General features: G+C 46.1%; 2 protein-coding genes across 3 annotated transcripts in view; both read left to right on the top strand.

Moving 5' to 3' along the window:
• The window catches only part of LOC106584737 (DNA-binding protein RFX7), a 28,038-nt gene extending 16,886 nt beyond the window's left edge, over positions 1 to 11,152 (top strand). Inside the window, exons 11-12 of one of the 2 annotated variants that reach the window (XR_014382364.1) lie at positions 425 to 7,940; positions 8,005 to 11,152. Coding sequence is in view for 1 of the 2 variants with exons in the window: in XM_014170274.3 (XP_014025749.2) it covers positions 425 to 2,761 (2,337 nt within the window). In the remaining variant the exon portion in view is untranslated. Of the gene's footprint in view, positions 1 to 424 lie in introns of both variants that reach the window. The other variant, XM_014170274.3, reaches the window with a different exon arrangement.
• A 1,517-nt stretch (positions 11,153 to 12,669) lies between these two features.
• Positions 12,670 to 22,705, top strand: part of LOC106584738 (protogenin B) — a 42,929-nt gene continuing 32,893 nt past the window's right edge. Inside the window, exons 1-2 of the mRNA XM_045706120.2 lie at positions 12,670 to 12,839; positions 14,299 to 14,598. Coding sequence (XP_045562076.2) covers positions 12,770 to 12,839; positions 14,299 to 14,598 — 370 coding nt within the window. The 5' untranslated portion in view covers positions 12,670 to 12,769. The remainder of the gene's footprint in view (positions 12,840 to 14,298; positions 14,599 to 22,705) is intronic.

A 22,705-nucleotide genomic window follows, 5' to 3' on the forward strand; every position in this document is an offset into this window, starting at 1 on the left:
TGTGTCCCTCTATGTCTATGTGTAGTGCTAACTATTTTAAATCGATAAAGAGTTTAGAAAAGTTGTAATGTCATTCCACAATATTTTAACACTGGACACCTTACTGATTAAAATATAATGTACCATTTTTAATCATCCTCTTGCCTACCTCATTTGAACACACACACTGTATATATACTTTTTTTCTATTGTGTTATTGACTGTATGTTTGTTTATTCCATGTGTAACTCTGTGTTGTCGTTTGTGATCGCACTGCTTTGCTTTATCTTGGCCAGGTCGCAGTTCTAAATGAGAACTTGTTCTCAGCTAGCTTACCTGGTTAAATAAAGGTGAAATAAAAAAAATCCATGTAGGATAATGTCAATGAAACATTGTCCCTCCTCTGATGGTCAATAAAGTTATATTCTGCTATTTTCAATTCTAGATACCAGCAGACCACACGAAGCAGCAGGCCCTGGGCTCCACCATGAACCAACACCAACTCCCAAACATCATGTCCCAGACTTCAGACTCCTCTGACCAGTTATCTGGCCTTCACCAGGAGATGGTGGACTTCGCCTCCTCAGCCTCCCAGCACGGCTCCACCATGGACTACTTCTCATTTAACGATGATGATATGACCCAGGACAGCATAGTAGAGGAATTGGTTCAGATGGAAGAACAGATGAAGCTGAAGGGCCTGCAGCCGCTGTTCAGTAGCTGTGTGGATAATATCTCTCTCCAGGGCCAGCCTGGGGGCCCCCAGGGGTCCATCCTCAACACCCACCACCAGGGGGGTAGCTCCTCTTTCTACCAGTCTGCCCATAGCAGCACAACCCCCATCCAGACTCCCACCCCGACTCCCACTCCGACTCCAACCCCGACCCCCACCGAGATGACTCTCGGTGGGCACGGGCTGACCAGAGAGAGCCCCTGCTGCCATCACAGCATGGCCCCTATCACGCCCGTGGAGGTCCCTCTAGGAGGCCGACACACCCCTATAAGCGCTCTGTCTAACTGTTCTAGCGGCATCCCGCCCAGCCCGGTGGAGTGCAGGAACCCGTTTGCCTTCACACCTATCAACTCCAGCATGGCAGGGGGTTACCATGATGCCTCCGTGGTGTCTGTCTCCTCCAGTCCCATCAAGCCCATGCAGAGACCCATGGCCACTCACCCAGATAAGGCTAAACTGGAGTGGATCAACAACCGTTACAACAGTAGTGGTACTGAAGCTATTGGAGGAGTCGGAGCAGGGCCAGGGTCTGGGTTATCCATCTCTAACCACAGCCTTGGTGGACTCCTGCCTAGTTACCAGGATCTAGTGGATGACCATTTCCGTAAGCCGCATGCCTTCGCTGTTCCGGGCCACAGTGGCCAGTCTTTCCAGTCTCAGTCCAGACTGCAGGATGGCGAACACTTCTCTCCCATCTCCCCGGTGCAACAGCAGATGACCAGCGTGTCGACCACGCCCACCAACACTCCAACCAAACAGGATGAGAGCTTTGCTGTGCCCGCCCCTTTAGACAACAAGGGCGGAGCCTTGTCGTCAGGGGGCGGGACGTTCCGTTGCCGTAGCGTCAGCCCCGCCGTGCGCCAGAGGACCTTCAGCGGTACCGGCATAACCCCCGGCACTGGCTCAACCACTCAATTGGTAGTCTCCCCTTTCAGCTCCCCCATGACCTCCTCCGAGATTCTCAGCTTCCTGTCCAACAGCCAATCGGTGGGCAGTAACCTCCACAGCATGGCCCAGCGCAGCCAATCGGTGCCCTTAAACATCATGATGCAGAGCGTTGTGGAGATGGAGCTGCTTCCTGTAGAGATGCAGGCCATCCAGGGACAGAACCAGAGTAATGCCACTAAGATCACCAACGTCCTGTTGAGTAAGATGGACTCTGGCGTGGACGACACAGTCAGGGGCCTGGGCATCAACAACTTCCCCTCCAACTACACTGCCCGCATGAACCTCACCCAGATGCTGGAGACCCAGTCTCAGAGCCAGGCCACCAATGGGAGCTTCACAACCGGAAGGGGAGGAGGTAACACCCACCAATCCCACCTTCAGCTGCAGACCGTCAGCTCCAGCCCTGCCTCCTTCGACCTCCAGCAGCATGGGGGCTACCTCACCAGCGCTGGAGGAGGCGGGGGGGGGATGAGCTTCTCCTCTGGAGACAACCAAGCACAATCAGGTCCTGGTGAGAACGTGGACCTGGAGCTACAGCAGATCCAGGGCCTCCAAGAGCTTCAGGGAGACTCTGGACAACTCCAGACCCAGCTCCAATCCCAGGCTAGACTGCTCCAGAGTCCCCATCCCCAGCTCCAGGGCGGGCTCCAGCTTCTCCAGCCCCAGTCCCAGGTACTCCTCCAGCCCACCCCCACCCAGCAGCAGCAGGAGGATGACGCCCAGCAACAGCTAGACTTCAACAACACTGTTAAAGACCTGTTAGGTGATGACGGCCTCAACGTTGACGCTGAAGGCCTCAACCCCAGCTCTCAACTGGTCGGTCAGGTGGCGTCAGAGCTTAACGCCGCCGTGGTGTCCGACTTCACCAATGACATCAGGTTGACCTCCGACCTCTCCAACAGCATCACTGACCTGAACACACTGGACGCCAACCTCCTGTTCAATCCGTCCAATCAGCAGCAAGAACAGTACGAAGACGCCACACTGGAAGAGCTGAAGAACGATCCTCTGTTTCAGCAGATATGTAGTGATACTGTGAACTCCTCGTTCGACTGGCTAGAGAGCAAAGACCAGCCTACTACCGTAGAGATGTTGGGCTAATGTTGTTATTGAATGCATCCCGAATGGATGCTTATTCCCTACATACTGCACTACTTTTCATCAGGGTCCATAGGGTCGAACCCATAGGGCCTGGTCAAACGAAGTGCACTATATAGGGAATAGGATGCCAATTCAAATGCAAACCGGTATTTTTAAATAAGTATTTATGGTTTCTGTTTTTGTTTTGTTGTCTTTTGTTTTGAACTGTGAGTAATTTGTATACAGTGCATTTGGGAAAATATTCAGACCCCTTCACTTTTTCCACATTTTGTTACGTTACATTCTTATTCTAAAATGGATTAAATTGTTTTTTTCCCTCATCAATTTACACACAATACCCCATAATGACAAAGAAAAAAATGGTTTTTAGAAATGTTTGCGAAAAAAATGTTTTTTTTTAAATACCGAAATATTACATTTACATAAGTATTCAGACCCTTTATTAAGTACTTTGTTGAAGCACCTTTGGCAGAGATTACAGCCTCGGGTCATCTTGGTTATGACACTACAAGTTTGGCACACCTGTATTTGGGGAGTTTCTCCCATTCTTCTCAGCAGTTCCTCTCAAGCTCTGTCTGGTCAGATGGGGAGCGTCGCTGCAGAGCTATTTTCAGGTTTCTCCAGAGATGTTCTCTCGGGTTTAAGTCCAACCTCTGGCTGGGCCACTCAAGGACATTCACAGACTTGTCCCGAAGCCACTCCTGCGTTGTCTTGGCTGTGTGCTTAATGTAGTTGTCCTGTTGGAAGGTGGACCTTCACCCCAGTCTGAGGTCCTGATCGCTCTGGAACAGGTTTTCATCAAGGATCTCTCTGTACTTTGCTCTGTTCGTCTTTCCCTCGATCCTGACTAGTCTCCCTGTCCCTGCCGCTGAAAAACATCCCCACAGCATGATGCTGCCACCACCATGCTTCACCGTAGAGATGGTGCCAGGTTTCCTCCAGACGTGAGGCTTGGCATTCAGGCCAAAGAGTTCAATCTTGGTTTCATCAGACCATAGAATCTTATTTTTCATGGTCTGCGTCCTTTAGGTGCCTTTTGGCAAATTCCAAGCAGGCTGTTATGTGCCTTTTACTGAGGAGTGGCTTCCGTCTGGCCACTCTACAGTACCATAAAGGCCTGATTGGTGCAGTGCTGCAGAGAAGGTTGTCCTTCTGGAAGGTTCTCCCATCTCCACAGAGAAACTCTGGAGCTCTGTCGGAGTGACCATCGGGTTCTTGGTCACCTCCCTGACCAAGGCCCTTCTCCCCCAATTTCTCAGTTTGGCCGGGTGGCCAGCTCTAGGAAGAGTCTTGGTGATTCCAAACTTCTTCCATTTAAGAATGATGGGAGGCCAATGTGTTCTTCGGGACTTTCGATGAGCAGAAATGTTTTGGTACCCTTCCCCAGATCCTGTGCCTCGACACAATCCTGTATCGGAGCTCTACGGACAATTCCTTCGACCTCATGGCTTGGTTTTTGCTCTGACAAGCACTGTCAACTGTGGGACCTTATATAGAGAGGTGTGTGCCTTTCCAAATCATGTCCAATCAATTGAATTTACCACAGGTGGACTCCAATCAAGTTGTAGAAACATCTCAAGGATGATCAATGGAAACAGGAAGCACCTGAGCTCAATTTCGAGTCTCATAGCAAGGGTCTTAATACGTATGTAAATAAGGTATTTCTATTTTTTTTATTTTATAAATTGGCAAAAATAAAAAAAATAAAACTGTTTCCGCATTATGAGGTACTGTGTGTAGATTGATGAGGACATTTTTTTATTTAATCCATTTTAGAATAAGGCTGTAATGTAATGTGGAAGAGCTCAAGCGGTCTGAATACTTTCCGAATGCTCTGTATATCTGTTTTTTTTATTACTGTTTGTTGGGGAAAAAACTTCTGGACTCTTGGCCATTTGTCCAGTGGAAAGTGCCAGCCTAACCAATCCTAGTGATATGTTGCTTTATAGCACTGTTAGCCTAACCAATCCCACTGACACACTGCTTTATAGCACTGTTAGCCTAACCTCTCCCACTGACACACTGCTTTATAGCACTGTTAGCCTAACCTCTCCTACTGACACACTGCTTTATAGCACTGTTAGCCTAACCTCTCCTACTGACACACTGCTTTATAGCACTGTTAGCCTAACCTCTCCTACTGACACTGCTTTATAGCACTGTTAGCCTAACCAATCCCACTGACACACTGCTTTATAGCACTGTTAGCCTAACCTCTCCCACTGACACACTGCTTTATAGCACTGTTAGCCTAACCTCTCCTACTGACACACTGCTTTATAGCACTGTTAGCCTAACCTCTCCCACTGACACACTGCTTTATAGCACTGTTAGCCTAACCTCTCCTACTGACACACTGCTTTATAGCACTGTTAGCCTAACCTCTCCCACTGACACACTGCTTTATAGCACTGTTAGCCTAACCTCTCCTACTGACACACTGCTTTATAGCATTGTTAGCCTAACCTCTCCTACTGACACACTGCTTTATAGCACTGTTAGCCTAACCTCTCCCACTGACACACTGCTTTATAGCACTGTTAGCCTAACCTCTCCCACTGACACACTGCTTTATAGCACTGTTAGCCTAACCTCTCCTACTGACACACTGCTTTATAGCACTGTTAGCCTAACCTCTCCTACTGACACACTGCTTTATAGCACTGTTAGCCTAACCTCTCCCACTGACACACTGCTTTATAGCGCTGTTAGCCTAACCTCTCCTACTGACACTGCTTTATAGCACTGTTAGCCTAATCTCTCCTACTGACACACTGCTTTATAGCACTGTTAGCCTAACCTCTCCTACTGACACACTGCTTTATAGCGCTGTTAGCCTAACCTCTCCTACTGACACTGCTTTATAGCGCTGTTAGCCTAACCTCTCCCCTGACACACTGCTTTATAGCACTGTTAGCCTAACCTCTCCTACTGACACTGCTTTATAGCACTGTTAGCCTAACTCTCCCACTGACACACTGCTTTATAGCACTGTTAGCCTAACCTCTCCCACTGACACACTGCTTTATAGCACTGTTAGCCTAACCTCTCCTACTGACACTGCTTTATAGCGCTGTTAGCCTAACCTCTCCCACTGACACACTGCTTTATAGCGCTGTTAGCCTAACCAATCCACAGTACCACTTAATTTCACCTTCCAATGAAATCAAAAATGAGTGCATTTCAAGAATTAGAAGGTATTTTTAAAGCATGCCGTGAGACAATGGGCTTCATCTGAAAATGATAGCTTATTCCCTACATAGTACACTGCTTTTGGCCAGGGCCCACCTTTTGGCCAGGGCCTGCCTTTTGGCCAGGGCCCGCGTAGGCATTTCAGTGGCAGACTTGTTGAAAGGGATACATTTCCCAAGGTATGATGAATACCACAAAGTTAAACCATATCTTACATTTTATTGTCTACTCATTCAACAATGCAATATGTTCTGAAATCACCTAATACATCACCTAATACACTCTGACACACACACACTTATCACACACACACACACACACACACACTTATCACACACACAATCACACAAAAACACAATCAAAAATGAACTTCACCCAAAAAAATATCTGTAGGATGTTGTTATCCTGTTTTAGAAGAGTGCGTTTCAAAAGTGAATCCAAACCGAAAAATACAATATTGGACTTAGTAGGCAACTTAATGACATGCACATTACATTGCCTGCCATATCCAAATACTAAATGGGTAGCAACCATCTGGGAGCTACCAGGTGCTGAATTTAAGACATTATCTTCATCATACATTATCATTATACCAAATCAATTGTACTGGTTCATATCTGAACAGCGTTATCCCACAGTGAAATCTTAAATCTCATGCTACTTGTACCGTTCAATATGTGGAAATGGGAGGAAGATTAGATGATTTGCTAGTGCTGGTAGTCTATCTGGGGAAGACACAATATGTCACTCCTAGGAAGGGAAGCAACAACAAACTTGGCTGCCTTATTTCCAAAGTCCAAGGCCTTACACCATCTTTACAGACAGACTGTATATAATAGTATAGTAGTACATAGAATCTGCACATTCTAGAAGCGATTCTAGAACCAAACAGATTCTGGATCTAGAACCATCCAGAGCTTCACCGTTCATATCAAGGCAGCTGTTTAAACTCTGATAATGTTTTCAATACTATTTCTTATGGTTCCTTTTTTATTTGCAGGGTCACTTAATGCATCCATACTGTATAAAACAAACCACACTGAGTGTGCCCTTACTTAGTATCAGTTGTAGATGGAGAATAATGTCGGAACAGGCAGACACACGTTTTAGTGGCCAGAGTGTTTCTCACAGGCTTGAAAAATACTGTCCACGTCCCAAATAGCACCTTATTCCCTTTATAGTGCACTACTTTTTTGGATCAGGGCCCTGGTCCAAAAGTAGTGCACTACATAGGGAAAAGGTTGCCATTTGGCTATGGGCGATGGTCTAAAGTAGTGCACTACATAGGGAATAGGGTGCCATTTGGCTATGGGCCATGGTCTAAAGTAATGCACTACATAGGGAATAGGGTGCCATTTGGGACGCATAGTTATATAAATGGTATGGCGATGGCTAAATATGTCATTGAAGGCAACTGAGGCTGCGAAGATAGTTGCATAGATTTGGTTTCTGGAGTTTGATGATGTCACCTTAAGATCTAGATACAAAACGAATCGTGATTGTCTTTCCCGGAGATCCAGCCTTATTTCCATACCAAAGAACAGCAGTTGTTTAAAAAGAACCTAATTTTACGTCAGAAGTTGTAATATCGTAGGAGGTTGTTATACATGGGATTTGTAATAATCCATGCATTCCTAGAGACTTATGTTATCAGTGAAAAGAAACGTACGTCCTTAATGGCACTCTATATAGTGCACTTGATTTTGACCAGGACACATAGGACCTTGGTCTAAAGTAGTGCACTATTTAGAGAATAGGGTGCCATTTTAGGGTGCCATTTGGAACACACTGTATAACTGTAAGGAGTTTTGTTTCATTTTGGGGGGGAGAAAAGAAAAAAGGAGAAGCTTTGAAAATCCATGTACAGCATGTTGCTAAGGAAACACTGGACCAGACAGCATGTAAACGTATATGAAATGGTAGAGGTCCTTGTTGTTGCTTAGGCAACACTGGACCAGACCGCATGTAAACGTATGAAATGGTAGAGGTCCTTGTTGTTGCTAAGGAAACACTGGACCAGACAGCATGTAAACGTATATGAAATGGTAGAGGTCCTTGTTGTTGCTTAGGCAACACTGGACCAGACAGCATGTAAACGTATGAAATGGTAGAGGTCCTTGTTGTTGCTTAGGCAACACTGGACCAGACAGCATGTAAACGTATGAAATGGTGGAGGTCCTTGTTGTTGCTTAGGCAACACTGGACCAGACAGCATGTAAACGTATGAAATGGTAGAGGTCCTTGTTGTTGCTTAGGCAACACTGGACCAGACAGCATGTAAACGTATGAAATGGTGGAGGTCCTTGTTGTTGCTTAGGCAACACTGGACCAGACACCATGTAAACGTATGAAATTATGGAGGTCCTTGTTGTTGCTTAGGCAACACTGGACCAGACAGCATGTAAACGTATGAAATGGTAGAGGTCCTTGTTGTTGCTTAGGCAACACTGGACCAGACAGCATGTAAACGTATGAAATGGTGGAGGTCCTTGTTGTTGCTTAGGCAACACTGGACCAGACAGCATGTAAACGTATGAAATGGTAGAGGTCCTTGTTGTTGCTTAGGCAACACTGGACCAGACAGCATGTAAACGTATGAAATGGTGGAGGTCCTTGTTGTTGCTAAGGAAACACTGGGCCAGACAGCATGTAAACGTATGAAATGGTAGAGGTCCTTGTTGTTGCTTAGGCAACACTGGGCCAGACAGCATGTAAACGTATGAAATGGTGGAGGTCCTTGTTGTTGCTTAGGCAACACTGGGCCAGACAGCATGTAGACGTATGAAATGGGGGAGGTCCTTGTTGTTGCTAAGGCAACACTGGGCCAGACAGCATGTTGTTGAAACCATCACTGCTAGCCAGCCAGCTATGTGATTATAATAGGATTATTTGCTTGAATTTTGGCTATTGTTATTGTGGTAAAAGTCATAGTCAAAATTAAAGCTCCATTAATTTGTAAATAGGATAGATACATAGAAATGTAATGTATCAAGAAAAAAGACTACTATATTATGGCCATCATTCTAGCTAAGTAAGTCTATGTGCCATTAAAGGAGAAGAGAAAAAAAGCTTAATGTATATTAGTCAAGATAATAGAGACTGTGTTGTGTGTTGCATTTCCGGCTCCTCGATGTATTTGTAAAAGTAATGCTGTCTGTTTGGTCTCTGGTTTGCTGATGTGTTTTCACTTTCCTTTCAAAGGTAATTATTATAATAATAATAATAATAATAATAATAATAGGTCTCTGATGTGTGCTCTGAGCGAGAACAATAGCATGGTTTATTGATAAGAAGAAGAAAAAAAAATCAAGAGTTATATGATATATATATATATATATATATTAGCTGGTTGCATACATTTCTGTAACATCGTCGATTCTATAGACATTGTGTTCATGTTTTCAACAACAAACTTTGTAGGTTCACTTTTTATTGCACTAAATTTCTATGATATGAAACATGGCTTTGTCACAAACCTTATAATGGACAAATGTCACGAAGGAATGATGAATGAAGGCCCGCAACAACAACAACAACAACAAACAAAAACAACAAAAAAAAATATTTTTTATGATCTAAGAAAGAATTGTCATGTAGAAAATGACTACTATAATTGTCATGTAGCAAAAAAAAATGTGCATTAATAATGATCTCAGTGAGATTTACTCATTCTCATCCACGAGAATATAATCTAAGCGTTAAGGAAAAATTAAATGTTTAAAATGATTTAAAAAGAAAAAAAGCGTTTAAAAACCTACATGTTTCATTATGTTAAACAATGACTGTGATACGTAGGCGTGCATGTCTTCATGATTTCTATCTACTACTTTGTATTGTCAGGTGCCTCCAAAATGGCACCCTATTTCCTATATAGTGCACTACTTTTTACCTGGTCAGAACTGTAGTAGTGCACTATATAGGGAATAGGGTGCCTTTTCGGATGCACACTTATTAAGGTAACCACTGTCTGCTGTGGTAAGGGCTGACTCTGTGTACCTGACTGGCAGTGCTACTGTAGTACCTGACTGGCAGTGCTACTGTAGTACCTGACTGGCAGTGCTACTGTAGTACCTGACTGGCAGTGCTACTGTAGTACCTGACTGGCAGTGCTACTGTAGTACCTGACTGGCAGTGCTACTGTAGTACCTGACTGGCAGTGCTACTGTAGTACCTGACTGGCAGTGCTACTGTAGTACCTGACTGGCAGTGCTACTGTAGTACCTGACTGGCAGTGCTACTGTAGTACCTGACTGGCAGTGCTACTGTATTACCTGACTGGCAGTGCTACTGTAGTACCTGACTGGCAGTGCTACTGTAGTACCTGACTGGCAGTGCTACTGTAGTACCTGACTGGCAGTGCTACTGTAGTACCTGACTGGCAGTGCTACTGTAGTACCTGACTGGCAGTGCTACTGTAGTACCTGACTGGCAGTGCTACTGTAGTACCTGACTGGCAGTGCTACTGTAGTACCTGACTGGCAGTGCTACTGTAGTACCTGACTGGCAGTGCTACTGTAGTTCCTGACTGGCAGTGCTACTGTAGTACCTGACTGGCAGTGCTACTGTAGTTAACTTAATTACAGTAAGTTGGGCGGGTTCTGTGTACCTGACTGGTAGTGCTACTGTAGTTAACTTAATTACAGTGAGTTACATTATTTTACATTGTGGGCTGTTTACTTAACATAAGTTAAAATTGTTCTGTGTGTATGGAGCTATGTTTCGTTAATGATTGACTTATGTTTTTATTTTTACATACTTTTTTTAAATGTAGCATTTGTAAAGAAATACGTTGTTTAAAAAAAAAAATCCAGATTTTTGCATTACTACTATAAGGCACTGATATTTGAATTCAATCTTTGAATGAAGGAAAATGCATCTCCATCTTTAGATGTACACGAGTTCCAACTATAGAATTAGAATGAGTTGTAATGATTCTATGGTTCCATCAAGCAGTGACTCTGTACGTTGTGAGTTCTGACTGACCCTGAGCCAGTACCAACTCAGTTTGACTATCCTGTTCATTCCTACCAGTAGAAGAAGCTCCCTCCCTCTGTTGTTGTCTGGTGTACTGTGTCATATGTACAGTAGCTTGTTAATATGGCAAAACAAAGCATTCATGTTTCTTTTTTTCAATGGAAAGTACTCACTGGTGAGATTTTTAAAGTGGTTTTAAAAGCCAATAAACTTTTTTTTAAAGAATCTTGATCTTTATCATGTTTGCTTCCTTTTGAAATGGTAAAGTTGATGTACACAGATCCACAGTATTCTTTTTTAAACACATACATATAATACTGATTGAAAGACTGTCCTACAGAAACAACACTATTGATGAAAGCATACTGAGCATGTCCTCTGTGTCCCCTTCGACGATGACCAGAAACTGGCACAACTACAAAGCTTTGAACATTTGTCCCTCCTACTTTATAGATCTTTTATCCGATTTGTTCTTTTTCATTGACAATATGGCAGAGCTGGGGGTCAACCTCAAGCCCCCAACCCCAAAAAGGTTAGAGGTCACCTCAGCCCATCGAATGGCTCCTGGAGTCACTGGGGGGGAAGGGGCCTCCCCTACTCCACCCACACTGCCTCTAGACCAATCAGAACGAAGTCTGTTGGTCACGTGTCTCCGTTCCCAGGCCCTCGACCATATTCATAACAAGTTAATGACCTTTACTCCTATTGGTCATGACTTCTCCCAGCCTGAACCCTGACCTCTTTCTCTTGACCCTGGCCGTGAGGGTGAGGAGCCCGGCCTGTGCTGTGCTACCCTCCACACCATGAGTGTTGTTTGGGCTGTATGTCTTCTAATCAACGACGACGTGAAGAAATAAAGAATGTACACCAACGTGTGAGTTCTACAGAGTGTATTTCGGCCTGTATGGTGGCAGGCACTATATTAGAATGGTGATAAGAGAAAGGTAGTTTTAAAAACTGCTGTTTAGAGTTCTATTGAGTTCCACAGAGTGCCATTTGGAATACATGAGTCACCACCTGTTAGTACAGAAAACCCATTCATTTCCCCATAGGCTTTGGCCAACAAGCCATGGTGGAATTAGTGTCTACAAAAAGACGCCATTACTATTGCTCTCAATCGTATTGCTGTTGAATGAGAGTCTGGGAACAGAGGGGAGGGGAGGAGGGTCATTGTCAAAAGGCCACGCCTCTCCAGGTACAGGTCTATTGGATCAATATCTGAATTCAGTAGGAAGCCAGCTGACTGGCTACCATCAATATATCTTAATAATTACCAAGTTCTGTCTTCAAACAGAGCAGCTGTCTCATATAGGGAGGGACCTGATCACTAGTTTAATATCCAATGGCCTTTGGTAATAATAACCAATACAGAATCTAACCAATATATTGTGTTTCCTGCAATTTCTGGTGCAAAGTCAACAAATATAATGGTGTTATAGTTCCATTCCTGTGAGAAGGCCTAGCCTACTCCAAATATGAAGGAATACTCAAATAAAGAGACTGTCAGACATTTTATCTAAGGAACCTGCACACTTTGTTGATAGTTGTTTCTCAATGGTTTTATGTGTTTTGTCAGAGAAAGAGAGAGATGCTTCTTGTTCTCTATAGGTGTAGAGTAGACCATACATTTGCTCTGCTCCAAGAGTCTTGGACCAAGACCAACAGAGCGCCAACGGATGAAAGCTTGGCTCGAGTAGCGCATGCGCGGTCAGGGGGAGAGGGTCCTCCTCAACTCAGGAGTTGTGTGGTTGCACCACTCGTGTCATTCGTAATTTGGGGAAGTTTGTAGTACGACGGGGAACTGCGATCCTAATTTATAGAATGACAGAACAATCTGGATAAATGGCGATTTTCAAAAAGAAACTTTACCAGCAATGTTTTCTGTTTTTTGTTTTGTTTATTCCACTATCAGGTAAATCATTTGTTTTTTGCTATATCTTATTTTCTGTTAGTCAGTAGTAGTTTCCCAGCAACTGAAAGTGTTTGAGGTCCGTGTGTGTGACACAGACTGTATACCAGACTGGATGACGACAGAATGTGACCGCAATGGGTCAATATTATACCGGGAAAAGAGACGCACGAGAATAAGCACAATCACTATTCTCTGTTTATGATCTAGTCACTTTACCCCTAAATTACCTACATGTACAAATTACCTCGACTAACCTGTACCCCCACACATTGACTCGGTCTGGTACCACCTGTATATAGCCTCATTATTGTTGTTTTATTGTTATTTGAAAAATTAAAATACACGTTTTTAACTCTATTTATTGAACTGCATTGTTGGTTAAGGGCTTGTAAGTAAGCATTTCACGGTAAGGTTGTATTCGGCGCATATGACAAATACAATTTGATTTGATAGTTTTAAACATAAAAGGATAGCAACGCTAATATTATCTGTAAAATTATATGATTAACCAGAGATTTTGAGGAAATTAGTGACTGATTTGAGTGACTGCGAATTTTTTTGCAACTGTCCAGTTCTTAATTTCCGCGCTGACTCTCCGACCACACATCATGTATTCCAATTAACTAACGTTTTCAAATTCAAACGGACTATTTACTGACTTACATTTTAATTTAGTATCTCTTGTAGGTCACATTAACACTGTAGTAACCTGAGCAATAACTAGACTATGCACTGTACCTGATATAAAACAAATCATTACCACTGTTTTCACTGGTCAAACTCACTCTTCATACGTCAAGTAGACTACCCATTGTCTTATGTCTCAAAGTGTTATGCTATTAATTGAAGGAATGCAAACAATCACACAGTTTTCATGGGTGACAAATACATTCAATATATAGACTATGGGAATAGAAGCGTTCTGTAAGTATGATACATAGAATAGTTTACAGAAAGTTGCTGTAAAACAAAAAGTGCACTGCTGTAATGACATACTAATCAAGGGTGCAATGAATACGTAGCAGGCTAATAAAAACAAGTGTACATCAATATCAAGAGTTCTACACATAGTCCGTTACTGACCAGTGGTTCTCCTTTGGCATGACAGGCCTGGCATATCAATGCACTCCTCTCCATCCTATCCTTCCACCCCTTTCCCCTCCGTGCCTCTGTAACCGATGTGAAATTGCTAGTTAGTTAGCGGTGGTGCGCGCTAATAGCGTTTCAATCAGTGACGTCACTCGCTCAGAGACTTGAAGTAGGGTTTCCCCTTGCGTTGCAAGGGCCGCGGCTTTTGTGGCGCGATGGGTAACGATGCTTCGTGGGTGTCAGTTGTTGATGTTTGCAAGGGTCCCTGGTCCGAGCCCAGGTTGGGCCGAAGAGAGGGACGGAAGAAAAACGGTTACACCTATCTCCTCTTCCCTCCTTCCATCTCACTAATTCCCCCCTCTCTTTCCAGGTGTTTTTTGTTTCAGTGAACTCTCCTTCATCATCATGCCCAGTGATATAACAGTGATACCCAAGGATCCAGTGGTCCTGGACTGTGTGGCCCACGGACAGCCTCCCATCGTCATCAGATGGCTGAGGAATGGAGTCAGGTTAGCGGAGAGCGAGCGGCATCAGTTCCTGTCCAACGGCTCACTGTACATACTGGAGGTCAGGAGAGATGGAGAAGGGTCAGACGGAGGGTTCTATCAGTGCCTCTCCCAGAACAAATATGGAGCCATCCTAAGCCAAAGAGCCCGCCTGACTATCGCAAGTAAGTATGGTGCTCGAGGTAACAAAGTGGAAAGGTTATAATGGAATCTATACATTTGTTTTTTACATTTAACCTTTATTTAAATAAGCAAGTCAGTTAAGAACAAATTCTTATTTACAATGACAGCCTACCCCGGCCAAACCCTAACGACGCTGGGCCAATTGTGTGCCACCCTATGGGAGTCCCAATCATGGCCGGATGTGATACAGCCTGGATTCGAACCAGGGACTGTACCGATGCAGTGCCTTAGACCGCTGCGCCACTCGGGAGCCAAACAACAACAACTGTAATAACTGACACAGTCCTCTAGAGCTTTCCTTAGTGAATTTTCCATGTCAATAGAAGTTGTCCAGTGTTTCAGGGAGAGGACAGGCTTATCCTTATTAGTGGTAAAAGCTTCTTGTGGAGTTATAGGCTGGTTTTAAAACTTTTAAGGGTCAATTAAGTAGTGACGGACAGTCTATCTGAAAGCTAATCAAATGAGGTAATCCGTGTAATTTCAGGTAAAGTAAGATGGAAACACAGAAACACAGAATCAGTCAGTCCTCTGTGTTCTATGATTGAACTGTCAGTGTAGACCACTGCTCTGCTCTGTGATTGTTCCGTGGTGTGGTCTGTTACACAGAGGAATCTCTCAAAAGGCCTTTCACTTTTAACCCTTTGTCTGGCCTGATCCTGACTGCCCCTAAAGAAAAGACTGTGTTTCATTTGTCCACATATCATTGGATTGGACAGCTGTTCAGGTCCGTGGTCTATTCAGCATCACCAGGCCCTTTCTGACACAACCACAGGGATTAGCTTTAGTTTAATCATGCTTATATTTTGGGTAGGATCTTTAGGATCCGTTTTTCATTGATTTTTCTGTATGATATGACTTAGAGACAGGGAAGAAAACTACAATAATTTGAGTCAGTAGAATAGCCTGGTGATACTTTATTATAAGTCTCACCGATTCCTTGTTGATCAGAAGCAACACCAATATCATTGTTGCTTTTAGTTTATTTGAAGTTTTGATATGGATTTATTTAATCTTTATTTAAGCAGAGACATTTACAGATGAGCCCTGCATCAATAAACAAGAATTACACTATATATATATATATATATCTATATACACATCAATTACACAATACATGAAAAGAAAAACTCAATCATATGAAACAAACATATTCTTCAGTAAAAAGGCCTTCTAACATCTGCCTGAATTGCCCTAGAGGCACCAACTCTAAAGGAGTTTTTCTAGATCATTCCACATTCTCCAGGGTTAGCCATCCCTGAGTCCAGGTCTGCTAACTTATACGTCTAAAGGTTAACAATGAGTTAAGGTGTGGTGGAAGTTTATATATATATTTATATACTTCTTAATTCCATTATTTTACTTTTAGATTTGTGTGTATTGTTGTGAATTGTTAGATATTACTGCACTGTTGGAGCTAGGAACACAAGCATTTAGCTACACCCGCAATAACATCTGCTAAATATGTGTATGTAACCAATAAAATTTGATTTGAGGTTGGAGGAGGGTCCTCTCTCTTTCTCTCTTTGCTGCTGCTCCCAGTCTGTCCAGAGGCCCAGAGAGTTCAAGGGTTACCTCTCTCTCTTTCTCTCTCTCTCTGTCTCAGGGAGATGTGATATATAATTCACGAGAAGCCACTTCTCGCTCATTGGGAAAGGCTTTGTGATGTCACGGCCTGGCCTGCTCTGAGCTCTGGCTGGGGTTGGGGGTTATCCTGTCCTGCTGTCCTGTGACCTGTCACTAATCTGCCTGTCATTGGTCCTTTCATTGGCTCTCCTACACTCGCCATCATTGTCGAGATCAACTCTATTGTTCTATGTATCTATAGGCTAGGCCCGATCTGTCATGTGGGTGACTAGGTTGTATTATCCACTCTGAAATAGTATTTTAGTTCCTCTCAAACATTTGAAAAAAGCTCAGGGAAGGAAAGCCACCAGAGTTCTGTGATGTTTATTGCGTCTGATTTCATTTTGATAACAGTCAGTGTTATACCACCTGCAGTAGCACACTGGTCTGCAACATGCTCTATGACATCACACTACATCCTCTATGACATGACACTACATTGTATCATATTTTCAAAAATGAAGAAAAAACATGAAGTAAGATGGCAGGGAGCCTAGCAGTTGGACCAGTAACCGAAAGGACTATGTGAAAAATCTGTCGATGTTCCCTTGAGCAAGGCATCTAACACTAATTGCTCCTGTAAGCCGCTCTGGAAGAGAGTGTTTGCTAAATGCCTAAAATGTAAAATGAAACATTTAGTATATGCAAGTCCCAGTTTTTGGGAGACAATAGCTGACCAGATGGGAACAGTCTTCGATCCCGCCAGGTCTCCCCCAATTTGCCTGAAATTGAATGGACAGAGGGCTGGGGTGAACCCTGACCTCTTTAAAGGGAATCTTTGTGCATTCTGACCTGTCGATTGATCTGCTGTTTACGACAGGGCTGGGATGACCGTATTAGTAGAGCAGTTTTCTGGCTTTGGCCACACACCCAACATGGCTGACCTCAACCACCGGCAGAAACACTCAACAGAGAGAATGGCCCCTCTTATCAAACGCTGGTGATTGGCTAGATGGACGTTAGATCATCTTAACAAGGCCAAGGGTAGTTTGCACAAGGCCAAGGGTAGTTTGCACAAGGCCAAGGGTAGTTTGCACAAGGCCAAGGGTAGTTTCCACAAGGCCAAGGGTAGTTTGCACTGGGTAGTGAGGACCTAGTACTACATGCCATAGTGGTGCCATGTTTTTTTTTCAAGATGTTTCTTCTGTTAACAATATTTTTTGGAATAATATATTAAGCTGATGGCCTCCTGAGTCGAGCAGCAGTCTAAGGCACTGACCTGGCAGGGTCACTAAACAGTGGAGCAGCAGTCTAAGGCACTGACCTGGCAGGCTCACTAAACAGTGGAGCAGCAGCAGTCTAAGGCACTGACCTGGCAGGGTCACTAAACAGTGGAGCAGCAGTCTAAGGCACTGACCTGGCAGGCTCACTAAACAGTGGAGCAGCAGCAGTCTAAGGCACTGACCTGGCAGGCTCACTAAACAGTGGAGCAGCAGTCTAAGGCACTGACCTGGCAGGCTCACTAAACAGTGGAGCAGCAGCAGTCTAAGGCACTGACCTGGCAGGGTCACTAAACAGTGGAGCAGCAGTCTAAGGCACTGACCTGGCAGACTCACTAAACAGTGGAGCAGCAGTCTAAGGCACTGACCTGGCAGACTCACTAAACAGTGTCACAGCAGTCTAAGGCACTGACCTGGCAGGCTCACTAAACAGTGGAGCAGCAGTCTAAGGCACTGACCTGGCAGGCTCACTAAACAGTGGAGCAGCAGTCTAAGGCACTGACCTGGCAGGGTCACTAAACAGTGGAGCAGCAGTCTAAGGCACTGACCTGGCAGACTCACTAAACAGTGTCACAGCAGTCTAAGGCACTGACCTGGCAGGCTCACTAAACAGTGGAGCAGCAGTCTAAGGCACTGACCTGGCAGGGTCACTAAACAGTGGAGCAGCAGTCTAAGGCACTGACCTGGCAGGCTCACTAAACAGTGGAGCAGCAGTCTAAGGCACTGACCTGGCAGGGTCACTAAACAGTGGAGCAGCAGTCTAAGGCACTGACCTGGCAGACTCACTAAACAGTGGAGCAGCAGTCTAAGGCACTGACCTGGCAGGCTCACTAAACAGTGGAGCAGCAGCAGTCTAAGGCACTGACCTGGCAGGCTCACTAAACAGTGGAGCAGCAGCAGTCTAAGGCACTGACCTGGCAGGGTCACTAAACAGTGGAGCAGCAGTCTAAGGCACTGACCTGGCAGACTCACTAAACAGTGGAGCAGCAGTCTAAGGCACTGACCTGGCAGACTCACTAAACAGTGTCACAGCAGTCTAAGGCACTGACCTGGCAGACTCACTAAACAGTGGAGCAGCAGTCTAAGGCACTGACCTGGCAGGCTCACTAAACAGTGGAGCAGCAGTCTAAGGCACTGACCTGGCAGGCTCACTAAACAGTGGAGCAGCAGTCTAAGGCACTGACCTGGCAGGCTCACTAAACAGTGGAGCAGCAGTCTAAGGCACTGACCTGGCAGGGTCACTAAACAGTGGAGCAGCTGTCTAAGGCACTGACCTGGCAGACTCACTAAACAGTGGAGCAGCAGTCTAAGGCACTGACCTGGCAGGCTCACTAAACAGTGGAGCAGCAGTCTAAGGCACTGACCTGGCAGGCTCACTAAACAGTGGAGCAGCAGTCTAAGGCACGGACCTGGCAGGCTCACTAAACAGTGGAGCAGCAGTCTAAGGCACTGACCTGGCAGACTCACTAAACAGTGTCACAGCAGTCTAAGGCACTGACCTGGCAGACTCACTAAACAGTGGAGCAGCAGTCTAAGGCACTGACCTGGCAGGCTCACTAAACAGTGGAGCAGCAGTCTAAGGCACTGACCTGGCAGGCTCACTAAACAGTGGAGCAGCAGTCTAAGGCACTGACCTGGCAGGCTCACTAAACAGTGGAGCAGCAGTCTAAGGCACTGACCTGGCAGGGTCACTAAACAGTGGAGCAGCTGTCTAAGGCACTGACCTGGCAGACTCACTAAACAGTGTCACAGCAGTCTAAGGCACTGACCTGGCAGACTCACTAAACAGTGGAGCAGCAGTCTAAGGCACTGACCTGGCAGGCTCACTAAACAGTGGAGCAGCAGTCTAAGGCACTGACCTGGCAGGCTCACTAAACAGTGTCACAGCAGTCTAAGGCACTGACCTGGCAGGCTCACTAAACAGTGTCACAGCAGTCTAAGGCACTGACCTGGCAGACTCACTAAACAGTGTCACAGCAGTCTAAGGCACTGACTTGGCAGGCTCACTAAACAGTGGAGCAGCAGTCTAAGGCACTGACCTGGCAGGCTCACTAAACAGTGGAGCAGCAGTCTAAGGCACTGACCTGGCAGGGTCACTAAACAGTGGAGCAGCAGTCTAAGGCACTGACCTGGCAGGCTCACTAAACAGTGGAGCAGCAGTCTAAGGCACTGACCTGGCAGGGTCACTAAACAGTGGAGCAGCAGTCTAAGGCACTGACCTGGCAGACTCACTAAACAGTGGAGCAGCAGTCTAAGGCACTTACCTGGCAGGGTCACTAAACAGTGGAGCAGCAGTCTAAGGCACTGACCTGGCAGACTCACTAAACAGTGGAGCAGCAGTCTAAGGCACTGACCTGGCAGGCTCACTAAACAGTGGAGCAGCAGTCTAAGGCACTGACCTGGCAGGCTCACTAAACAGTGGAGCAGCAGTCTAAGGCACTGACCTGGCAGGCTCACTAAACAGTGGAGCAGCAGTCTAAGGCACTGACCTGGCAGGGTCACTAAACAGTGGAGCAGCTGTCTAAGGCACTGACCTGGCAGGGTCACTAAACAGTGGAGCAGCAGTCTAAGGCACTGACCTGGCAGACTCACTAAACAGTGTCACAGCAGTCTAAGGCACTGACCTGGCAGACTCACTAAACAGTGTCACAGCAGTCTAAGGCACTGACCTGGCGGACTCACTAAACAGTGGAGCAGCAGTCTAAGGCACTGACCTGGCAGGGTCACTAAACAGTGGAGCAGCAGTCTAAGGCACTGACCTGGCAGGCTCACTAAACAGTGGAGCAGCAGTCTAAGGCACCAACCTGGCAGGGTCACTAAACAGTGGAGCAGCAGTCTAAGGCACTGACCTGGCAGACTCACTAAACAGTGTCACAGCAGTCTAAGGCACTTACCTGGCAGGGTCACTAAACAGTGGAGCAGCAGTCTAAGGCACTGACCTGGCAGACTCACTAAACAGTGGAGCAGCAGTCTAAGGCACTGACCTGGCAGGCTCACTAAACAGTGGAGCAGCAGTCTAAGGCACTGACCTGGCAGGCTCACTAAACAGTGGAGCAGCAGTCTAAGGCACTGACCTGGCAGGCTCACTAAACAGTGGAGCAGCAGTCTAAGGCACTGACCTGGCAGGGTCACTAAACAGTGGAGCAGCTGTCTAAGGCACTGACCTGGCAGACTCACTAAACAGTGGAGCAGCAGTCTAAGGCACTGACCTGGCAGGGTCACTAAACAGTGGAGCAGCAGTCTAAGGCACTGACCTGGCAGGCTCACTAAACAGTGGAGCAGCAGTCTAAGGCACTGACCTGGCAGGGTCACTAAACAGTGGAGCAGCAGTCTAAGGCACTGACCTGGCAGACTCACTAAACAGTGGAGCAGCAGTCTAAGGCACTTACCTGGCAGGGTCACTAAACAGTGGAGCAGCAGTCTAAGGCACTGACCTGGCAGACTCACTAAACAGTGGAGCAGCAGTCTAAGGCACTGACCTGGCAGGCTCACTAAACAGTGGAGCAGCAGTCTAAGGCACTGACCTGGCAGGCTCACTAAACAGTGGAGCAGCAGTCTAAGGCACTGACCTGGCAGGCTCACTAAACAGTGGAGCAGCAGTCTAAGGCACTGACCTGGCAGGGTCACTAAACAGTGGAGCAGCAGTCTAAGGCACTGACCTGGCAGACTCACTAAACAGTGTCACAGCAGTCTAAGGCACTTACCTGGCAGGGTCACTAAACAGTGGAGCAGCAGTCTAAGGCACTGACCTGGCAGACTCACTAAACAGTGGAGCAGCAGTCTAAGGCACTGACCTGGCAGGCTCACTAAACAGTGGAGCAGCAGTCTAAGGCACTGACCTGGCAGGCTCACTAAACAGTGGAGCAGCAGTCTAAGGCACTGACCTGGCAGGCTCACTAAACAGTGGAGCAGCAGTCTAAGGCACTGACCTGGCAGGGTCACTAAACAGTGGAGCAGCTGTCTAAGGCACTGACCTGGCAGACTCACTAAACAGTGTCACAGCAGTCTAAGGCACTGACCTGGCGGACTCACTAAACAGTGGAGCAGCAGTCTAAGGCACTGACCTGGCAGGCTCACTAAACAGTGGAGCAGCAGTCTAAGGCACTGACCTGGCAGGCTCACTAAACAGTGGAGCAGCAGTCTAAGGCACTGACCTGGCAGACTCACTAAACAGTGTCACAGCAGTCTAAGGCACTGACTTGGCAGGCTCACTAAACAGTGGAGCAGCAGTCTAAGGCACTGACCTGGCAGGCTCACTAAACAGTGGAGCAGCAGTCTAAGGCACTGACCTGGCAGGGTCACTAAACAGTGAAGCAGCAGTCTAAGGCACTGACCTGGCAGGGTCACTAAACAGTGGAGCAGCAGTCTAAGGCACTTACCTGGCAGGGACCCTAAACAGTGTCACAGCAGTCTAAGGCACTGACCTGGCAGGGTCACTAAACAGTGGAGCAGCAGTCTAAGGCACTGACCTGGCAGGGTCACTAAACAGTGTCACAGCAGTCTAAGGCACTGACCTGGCAGGCTCACTAAACAGTGGAGCAGCAGTCTAAGGCACTGACCTGGCAGGCTCACTAAACAGTGGAGCAGCAGTTTAAGGCACTGCATCGCAGTGTTTGAGGCGTCACTACAGACCCTGATTCGATCACAGGCTATGTCACAACCGGCCGTGACCGGAAGTCCCATAGGGCGGCGCACAATTGGCTCAGCGTCGTCAGGGTTAGGGGAGGGTTTGGCCGGGGGTGCTTGGCTCATCGCTCTCTAGCAACTCCTTGTGGCGGACCGGGCGCCTGCAGGCTGACTTTGGTCGTCAGTTGAAAGGTGTTTCCGCCGACACGTTGGGGCAGCTGACTTCCGGGTTAAACGGGCGGGTGTTAAGAAGCGCGGCTTGGCGGGTCATGTTTCAGAGGACGCATGACTCGACCTTCGCCTCTCCCAAGTCTGTTGGGGAGTTGCAGCGATGAGACAAGATCGTAATTGGATCGCAATTGGATATCACGATATTGGGGAGAAAAAGGGGGTAAAATACAAAAAAAATTATATGTATGTCTATTTAGCTGATTATCATATGCAATGGGGGAAGGCAAAGTCTTGGCCACATATGCTTGCTTTTCGTTCCAATCCAGGGCAAGGGTTAGCTGTTATTTGTGTACAGTATTGTTCCTTATTAGGAAAGATCTTTAATTCAAATCCTTTTGAGCAAGATTTAAATGTTGACTTTAAGTAGGAGAAGGTAGTCATTGATTTT

The sequence above is a fragment of the Salmo salar genome, chromosome 23 (assembly GCF_965601325.2).
Source record: "Salmo salar chromosome 23, fSalSal1, whole genome shotgun sequence".
Classification (NCBI taxonomy): domain Eukaryota; kingdom Metazoa; phylum Chordata; class Actinopteri; order Salmoniformes; family Salmonidae; genus Salmo; species Salmo salar.